Source organism: Candoia aspera, chromosome 6, assembly GCF_035149785.1.
Source record: "Candoia aspera isolate rCanAsp1 chromosome 6, rCanAsp1.hap2, whole genome shotgun sequence".
In the NCBI taxonomy this organism is placed as follows: domain Eukaryota; kingdom Metazoa; phylum Chordata; class Lepidosauria; order Squamata; family Boidae; genus Candoia; species Candoia aspera.
This window is the reverse complement of record NC_086158.1, coordinates 72,579,133-72,589,054: the sequence shown is the minus strand read 5'-3', so window position 1 is coordinate 72,589,054 and position 9,922 is coordinate 72,579,133. Positions and strand designations below refer to the sequence as shown.

Below are 9,922 nucleotides of genomic sequence, written 5' to 3'. Positions count from 1 at the left end.
GTTGAACTGAATTGGATATTCCAGACTAGACTGGTTACTGGAAGCAAGACTGTACTGGGCTGGAGACTCAAGACAAGGCTGAGAACTCGAAACATGATGACTGGAGATCTGGGGCTAGGCTGGGAGCTTGGCACACGACTGAGCTGGACTGGAGACTCTGGACTGAACTGAGAGCTGGGAACATGACTGGATTGGACTGCGGATCCTGGGCAAGGCTGAGAACCTGGAGCACAACAAGACAGGTCTGAAGTTCCTGAACAAGACTGGGCGCTTAAGGCACGACTAGACTGGACTGGAGATTCTGGACAAGGCTGGAAGCTGGAAGCAAGATGAAACTGAACTGGAGCTCCTGGGCAAAGCTGGAAGCACAAGGAAACTGGATTGTAGATTCTGGGCAAGGCTGAGATCTAGAAGCATGACGAAACTGGACTGAAGATTCTGGGCAAGGGGATAACTTCAAAGGCAGGTGAGATCATGGGATAAGCCACACCACAGGCTGCTGAGGGGTTGAGGGAAGGGAAGTGGGTGATGCGATGTGCATGTGCCTTGGTTATTCACCCTGTCTGGATTTTGTTTTGTCTGAAACCTGGAACTGAAGTATTTTAGGGTCCAGTTCTGCTAGAGCATTGGCCCCAAATGGTTTAGCAGAACCCCTGAAACAGTGGTTTTGTTCAATGTTCAAAACAAAGCATTTTTCTCATGATGTTGTGCAAACCCCTTACCTCCCACACATCTTGCAATAATTGCATGATCAAAGCGGGATCAAATTATGCCTTCTACTTGTAAAACAGCCATTGTTAGTCACATTAAGAGCACACCCTCTTAACTTCCACCTAGCCACATTATTAAGCCTTTTTAAGTACACTGTATGTCTCAAAGTATCAATGCACTTTGTCCTGAATGATAGACAATCTTTAACCTACACTGATTTTTGTACCCCAACAAAAAAATAACGTCAAGCTACTATAGTGAAATGTGAGGAATTGTGCTGTGATAGTTATCAAGGCCCATGTGTTGTGTATGAAAACAGACTTTGGAGACAACCAATCCTTGAACTGACAAGTAGAAAGTGGGTGTATCCTAATTATGCTGAGCCTTTTTGCCATGGTTGTGCCAAATGTGTATGTAATTACTGTTTCTATGCTCAATGTAAATTTTTTCCCCTGGAATTACACTTTAAGCAAATGGCATTGACATAGCATAGTTTGCTAGCATCAAATGTCAGGCTTGCTTTGCACGCCTGCCATGAAACTATTGCTACACGCATCAGCCAAGGCAAGAGCAAACCCATGGCAGCTTTGCAGACAGAGAGGATTGTTAATCGCATTCCCTCACAAGCCGTTAGAGCCAAGGACAGGCTGATAAGACACCTGGACTCTAATTAAGTCTAAGGAACTAGGAGGGTGGAGATCAGGAGTGAGAATGGGCTTGTTTGTGAGACAGGGAGGGGAGACTATGTCAGAGGGAATGATTTAATTTGAATGCTTTGGCGTCAAAACGTTATTCAGAGCTTTGCAACTGTCCTGTGTAATCGGATTTTAATAAATGAATTCTTTAAGCTTCCTAATGGACTATCTGGAGAATTTCTCAAGTTAAGACCTTGGTACTGGGGCCATCACATCAACTGCTACTGAACAAAACCTTTAGAATTGCTGGAAAGTGATTTTGTTGATCTGCAACTGTCCTCTTTGTGTAGGGAAGCATGCAAGGGGTTAAATACAGCGCAAAGGCAGGAAATCCCTAGGCCAGGCATGCGCTTCCTGAGGCTTTGGTATGGTTCTTGAAAATCTGCCTATTTGCCACCAAAATCAGCTATGATGGAACTTCCTACTAGAGTTCAGCAAATGGAATAACTGAATTTCAGTGACAAACACCTTGGAAGTAGTTCCTGTAATATTTGCAGTATAATCAGAAGGTAACTAAAGATGTTTGTGGGTGGGTGCAATAAAACAAGAAGAATCAAGATTAATGGGTGCTGAATAAATGTAGACTGAATATAGGAATAATCAGTATGAAAGAAGTAGCTTGAGATAGTTTGATCATATAGAATGAATGAATGAATGAAGATCAAATCACAAAAGAAATATATAAAGGAAGAGAAAGGGGAAGATGAATAAAATTCTGTTTGGATGGGGTTCATAAGATCCTCAGAAATAAATGAGAAATTTGAAGAACAAATATAGTGCATGGACACAGTAGAAGCAAGGACAGTTTGTAAGGATGGAAGAATCTGGACATGTATAGTGTAAACCAGCCTTTCTCAACCCTCTGACCTTGGAGGAACCCTTGAAATATTCTTCAGGCCTTGGGGAACCCCTGCACACTCAGGCTCAAATATAGGCCTGGAGTTACAAAATTATTAGTTTCCCGTGTAGGCCTGTATATATGCATTAATAGTGTTCTTAAACTAAGAACAGAGAATGAAACTTTCCTCTTTAATGTGAAGTTGCCCAAATTTAAATAATTTTTTAAATAGTCGTGATCTCCCAGTGAACCCCTAGTGACCTCTTATGGAACCCTGGTTGAGAAATCCTGATGTAAACTATTTATTTGCTATTTGCAGTTTGGGTGTTGCTTGTCCCAAATTGGAGTATTTGATAGTTTGTGGGGAACACCCATGGCATACTTGAGTTCTCATAAAAATGCTGACCATACAGGCAGGCCGAGTCTCAAACACACATTAAACAGATGGCAAACTGGTGAGATTGTTTCACCATCCTCAGGAAAGCCTGTATCCAACTTCCCTTTTCTCATTTTCTCATGGGCACTTGCAAACAAGTTGGGCTGTTCCACCATTATTATTTTAAAAAATAATTAAATAATGGTGGGGGATATGTATAGTGTTTGGGGACAGTCTAGAAAGTAAGGTGTGCCTGCTTCCCAGTTAATTTGTTTTAATTAAGAATCTAAAATAATATTGAAACTAGTGTAGGAGGGAACAGTGATGCCAAGATGGGTGTCTAGGGACACAGTAACATCCCATGCATCACTACACCTATCCCTGCTCCACAGTATGACGACAGAAATGAAGGCAATGCCTTCTAAATGCTTAACTGAACAAAAGCACCAGCAGAAGGCATCAATTTAGGAGCTCCTATTCTCCAAGAAGCCTTTAATTAACTGAAGCGTTAAAAACTGCAATCTAAACATTTTGATGCAAGGCGTAGACTGCTCATAAAACTGTTGGGTTAATGCCTTCCTGCTGTTCTATAGAAATGATTACTACTTTACAATAATGTTGCCTTGACTGGGTACCGTCCCTTCATAATACAGCCAGGATGTGTGTGCATAACTGCTCTCAATTATTTACAGAGCAGCTTAATTAAAACAAGTGTTGACTTAACTACAGCAGCAGGCAACGTTAGATGATGCATATGAGACATGTTCCGGTGTTAATGCTTTCCTTTCACTATAAATTTAATTTGTTATGTGGGTGATTAACATTTGCTGATTATTCCAGTCACAGGCCTACCATTAAGGTACACTGGAAAGCTTGCAATATCCCTCTTATAATACGTATTTCAAAGCAGAGTTGGGGCACATAAAAATTAAACTGCATTCGTTAATCCAGGGTTTCCTAAACTGTGAGGTGTACCTCCCTTGGGGAGGTGCAGACAGAATCCAGGGGAGGTGTGAAGAACCTTTTAGTTAAATCATTACAATAAATCCACCTTTCCCAAAGTTTCATTTAACTGTTTTCATTGTTCATTTGTGTTCATCCTGGTGCTTGGATTTTTAGGGGAGGTGCGTGCATTAAGATTACACTAAAGGGAAGGGTGATGGCAAAACGTTTAGGAACCCGAGTTAAACAAATGGAATGGCCAATGAAAAACTAGTTGTTTCATCTTGTCACCATATAATTGCTAAGCTGCAAGTTGTGCCATACATATTGGAGTACAAGCTGGGCCCACTTATGTGGTAAGCAGAGAAAACCTCAACGCTGGACAGTGTCCAACTGTTTATATTTAGAATTTCTCTTTTGATGAAATTGACAAAAGCATTTCTTTCAAAAAGTCACATAAATGTGTCAGAGCAAGTTATCCTCCTTAAAAAAAAATCACAAAGGTTTCTTCATATAAATGAGTTTACCTGAATACTAATCAAACTTATAGGAAACATGAGCTAGATCTACTCTAACACAGCAATTTATTATTGACCAATTCTACGGGGTGGAAGCTTATACTGATCTGGGTTTCCTTCATCTTTATGTATGCATAAAGCTGGTTCCTCCACTTAAGTAAATAGGTCAGCCTCAAGCAAAGGATGGTTCAAGGCGCACTGAAGACAGATGTGGAAGGCTTGCTCACTTCAGACATACAGCATTAGGATAAAAAATTGGGAAAGAGAACAATGGAGAACTCATCATTCCATCTCAAAATTAATCAAAATAGTGGCAAGTTCCCTGGATCTGTACTGAATAATGAAAGGCAAAACATTCAACATAATTCTGAGTATTTGCATCTCAAGTATCTGAAGATTGTCTCATAAAAGTAAAAGAGTGAACAGCAAAATAGTTTTGGGAGATGGAATCTGTTGTAGATTATTTATTAGCAGAGTTAACTTTGATTCTCAAGCTACTATTTTTGTTAAATATTTAATGCCCTCCAGTATAATATAGCCAACTTTTCTGTATTTTATCCCTCTTCAGACACCATACACTTAAATGTAAAAAAATTTATTCAATCTAATCCAATATGTGATCACAAGTTTTACCAACAGAAACATTTAAACTGCACAACAACAGATAATGGTTTTGCTACTGAATTAAAAATAATTCCACATTATTCACAGTACATTGAATCAGAAGATACAGAATAGTTTCTGAAGTTTAATCACAGAACAAATTTCAAATCCACACACTGCACTAGTTGACCTTATGAGTGTGTGTGTGTTAAAAAAAACCCAGCATGTAGCAAAGTGCTAGTGTATATACAGGAAATAACACTCACAGGACTTTTCCTCAAAAGAATTTTACAAAGTATTTACAGCACTGAAGATCCTTGAAGAAATCCAGCAATTTGAAAGTATCTCTCTCTCTTTGTGTGTGTAATTCCAGAGTCCAACTGAATTAAACTTGTAATTCTTTTCAGTAGTTAGAAGATACAACTAGTATTCTCCTATACTTTATATTTCTTCACATACTGTAGTACTGGAATACTAGTTGGTCATTATATACATTTTATACACTTTTAAAATATTACATTTCTATATTTAAAATAACACTCACTTCAGAAAATCATATTTTGTTAACATACATTATTGCAAATGAACATGAAGCCCATTTTCTTGTCTGTTAATTTCTGATGAAGAACTATTTACCAGTTCTTAAAAAGAAAAAAAGTTTCTACTGCTTGCAGTGAAGTTACACACTGTTGAATCTAACATTATCTAGTTTTCTATTACTGCTGACACAAATACCACCAGTAAACCCAGGATTTGGAATTCATTATATAGTTATAATAGGACTTCACACTGATTTGCTTATTTCTCTTGTCAAGAAAAAGGTCGCTTAAGTATCATTCCTAGATCTCAACTCTGTTATGTTCTAAGAAACCTGTTTTGTTTAATAGAACAGGGCTTCTCTATGTGCATATGCAGAATTAGTACCAATACTCCAAGTATTTGCTGGGAGGTTCCATCAAAATCAAAGACACTTAGAAAATGCATTCTCAAAATAGAAGCAGTAAAGTGCCAGATGTCATAGAAGTAAAATATTAAAACAACTTCTATTTAAAAAAGTCCTAGTGGTAAATACAATTTGTATTACAATGTTTATAATTTCCTGAACACTTTTGGAAGTATGAGTAGAATACTTCTACATGTAACTGCATGTTACCAGTCCTGGTTTTGAATCCTTGCTTCTATATTTAGCTTGAACTAAAAATATACCCACAGTTTGGCTGGGATTCCACAGCCAAATGAAGCAATAACTCCAATATTTTAACTTGGTTACAAGAAGATTGTGATTCAGTTTTTTTCATTTCACAGGTGGCAAATAAGAGTCAATTATATATAGTACAACTTACCATGCAAGGACTAAAAGAAAATCATTTGATGAGACTGTTAAATTAAAAAAGAACCCCTATGTTAATATACCAACTGCTTATTAAGAACAGGCATTTTCAGTTTTTGACATTCTAGAAATGTTGGCTATTTTGACAGGTAGCTGTTGACTAGCAAAGAATTATGCATTTATTGCAATAAACATACAGAAGGTATTTCAGTACAGTCTGCACATAATTTATTAACTTCATCAGTGTTTGGCTTGTTTCAATAAAACAAAAAGGCAATATATGCCCATAGGAAATGGATTCAGATGTCTCCCACCACAAAGAAAAATACATTAATGAAAACAAATTACATTTTTAAGCTTAACAACTAAGTAGAATTCACCTTGACATTATAAAGTCTTTTATTAGTCTATGTGGAAAGGGGAGAGATACAAAATGCAGCAGCATCTCATCCAATCTCTGCTCTTGTAGCTAAATAATAGAATTGCTGCCAAATATAGGAAATGAGATTGTAAGTCTGACAGGCATACAGTAGTCATTTATGCACCTTCTTGCTCAGGATAGTTTAGAATTTTCCGATGAGCTTGTCGCAAATATTGCTGCTGTTTGAAGTAGACTTTGAAAGCTCCTTTTATAGCAACAAAAGCAATTCCGCCCTAAAAATAAAAGAGAACAATTATTCAAAGTCTACCAAAGAAATTCGTATCTTTTTTTAATGTAGCTCTTTATACACAACTGTAATATGCCTTGAAATTGGGTTAATTAAAGAATTTTTTTATGTAAGTAGTGGAGACATACCATTCCCTGTCATAATGTGGTTCTGTAATGTTTCTCTTATAAAAATATCTCATGCTGATTTTACACATTATTTTGGAAGGGTTTTCTTAATTGATTTAATGGGAGGGAGGTGTTCTGATTTCGAATGATGAGTGCAAGTCAAACCATTTTAAGTGTGATGGTTTGGAGGAACGGGAATGAGCCAGAGGCTTCAGCATATCCTTTGGTCCCCAGGGGTATGATGAACACATTCCCTGTTCTAATCAAATCACAGGTTGCTCTTTTATCACCACCTGCAAACCTGAATGAGTCCTACTAATCAGGCCTGCAACTACAGGAACCTTCAGGCACTGTTACTTAAAGGCAGACTCTGAGTTGATATGGATACAAAAATATTATATGTAAAAATCGTTGCCTTTTTTCTTTTGCTGGTCCTTCTCTCACCAATGTGGGCATAAGGGGATTGAAAGCTCCCACCACCCTTTTATTCTTTAGACCAGGATTTCTCAACTGTGGACTAAAACTTTCAGAATTCCCCAGCCAGCCATACTGACTGGGGAATTATGGGAGTTGAAGTCCACTCATCTTAAAGTTGCCAAGGTTGAGAAACCCTGATTTAGACTGAACTGGAACAAACGGGTGAGCTTTGACAAACTGTGGCTAATTTAAAACAGAAATAGATCCTTCTGAACTCCTCATAATGATGGGAAGGGGGGAAGATGATTTATAAAAAATTGTACTTTAGTCTTAATCCCAAACCAGGTCTTCGGGGGTTTTTTTAGCCAATTTTTTTTTTACACAAAGATTTTAGCCTAAATAAGATTTAAAATAAAATTACCTGCTTGGGTAAAGTGAATAGTATCATATTATGGGGGACAGTTATTTCAACAATGCCACTATTTTTCTAGGGAGGCTTTACAGACAAACCCAGAGACATTTCAGGGTTCTTCATTTATCTAGTTTAGTTTTTATTATTTTTTAAAACTAGAACCTTAATTCCCAGCTGGACGTAAAATGCTGACTTTGGATAATGCTATATATTTTTCTAATGGAAAATTAAGAGCAAAAAAGTGTCGTGTTTATATTTCTAGCTTATATAGTAGTTTGATATTCTGTTTATTGTTATCATTTGTCATACTATTATACTGCATTTGTTTTATTAAGCACTAGCTTATTTAAAAGATGGACTTGAAATGATAAACATTAGCTCAAAAGTGAGTTACTGGGGGGTGCGTTCTGATCAATATGGTATCAGTTATTTTTCAGGTGGTCCCTATAATTTTGGGAAATTCACACAATTTGAGAAACACTAGAAAAAATGGACAGTTCAGCTTGCACTATTTTAAACTATAAAAACACGTAAGCAATGCAATGAGGGAATGAGGAAATAAATGGCTCTTCCCCTAGTTTGCCTTCCTCTCACTCCAATGACCTTCAGGAATCAGATTTTCATTCTAATTACTCTTGACTTCTCGAACAATAATCTCTGGGTAACATGATGCTATAACTTTTGGTATCATCTTCATTTGTACGACCACCCCCACAATCCCTCTATAGTCTCCCTGCTTGATAGTTCAGCACCCCCTCAAAATCAGTATGCCCAACACCTATTTCAACTTTTATTTCATGTCTTTCTCATCCAAATGTTACCACTCATTTTGCTGAATAAGAACATAACACATATTTTTTACCCTTTCCTTTCCAGTTCCATTTCCCATCTACAGCTAAACTAAAGATACTTCATCCATTACAGTGCTGCAAAAAATTAAAAGCTCTTTTGTCACTTCATCAAACAGTTTATTGAATGCCTTCATCATCTCTCAAAGGTCGTCCCCTCCTTTCTGATCTTTTCATACCCCTCTGCTCCAAACTCATGTTCTGAACTCAATATTCAACCTTAAATCTGAGCATTGGCTTTTTGCCCAATCTTGGATCCAATCTTCCTGCATTTACCTTCTATGCTGTCCAAGGCCTTGTTTCCCTGCCAATTTCAGATTTCATATCCCCAAAGCTCTGTCACTGCCTGCCCTTCAAAGGACTCAGCCATTTCTTCCCTTTGCTGCCTCTTAAGTGATGCAAACTCACTTAAACTTGTCCTAAAGTCTCTTAATTCCACCTTTTGGGTTAAGCCTTTGACAAAATTCCTCTATTTCAGAGTGCAAATTTAGGCACATCCAACTCAAACAACCACATGTTCCTTCATTCACACCTGTTTCCACCCTTTCCTAAACTAAGGAGTGAGAAATGTGACAGATATTCATAATCCCACATAGCCAAACTGTTCAGCAGCTATCCTCTCCATCTTTCTCAGTGGCAAGTGCTGCGTTTCTCCACACCATTAAGTGTCATGCGTATCAAGCTCCTAACAGCAGCAAAGAAGCAAGATTCAGTCTTGTTAATAAGGTTGAATGCCAGGAAGGGATTAGATTACAGAATCTTGGAAACTAAGTAAGAAAACTGTGTTCCTAATTTATTAGTGAGTACATTAATGAGGGTTCTCTGTGAGTTGCCCAATTTTTTTTCTCAGATTCACTAACTGATGGACTGAGGCCTCACTGAAGAGAAATGGGTGAAACGTCCATTTGTTCCTCATCTGCCATGTTTTGAATAACTATTTTTATTCCCAAATTCCAAAAATACCCTTACAGTGTATACTTGCATTTAAAGCTGTCCTTTATTTGCCAGTAGCAGTAATAAAATTCTAATAACATTACATAATAATGTTTGGACGTCATATTTCTATGACGTCATATTTGGACGTCATATTTCATAATTAACTCATGTAACCTTGATATCCATAGCTAGCTAGCTTGTATTCAGCCTTGGCTTAATTTACTCTGTTAAAAAAGCAATTATGTAAAAGAATAATTTTTGAATACTATGACTTAAGTGGTAACAAGCAGCATAGAATAGGAACATTTGTTACTATAATTTAATGCATTCATGTAAAGTATTTTGAACCTTGAGGACACATAGTCATAGCCACTATGATCTAGAAGACACGTACTAATCTGCGAGCCTCAGCCTTGGTTCTAGATGCACAACTCTGTGTAAACTGACTATCCTATCTACTTTATAGCTTTGACTATCTCCTATAAGCAAAGCTATAAATTAGAAGTAGGAAACTGCATCTA

General features: G+C 37.3%; 1 protein-coding gene across 1 annotated transcript in view; it reads right to left on the bottom strand.

Moving 5' to 3' along the window:
- Nucleotides 1-4,664: 4,664 nt before the first annotated feature.
- Nucleotides 4,665-9,922, bottom strand: part of MARCHF5 (membrane associated ring-CH-type finger 5) — a 31,523-nt gene continuing 26,265 nt past the window's right edge. The window contains exon 6 of the mRNA XM_063307386.1: nt 4,665-6,667. Coding sequence (XP_063163456.1) covers nt 6,551-6,667 — 117 coding nt within the window. The 3' untranslated portion in view covers nt 4,665-6,550. The remainder of the gene's footprint in view (nt 6,668-9,922) is intronic.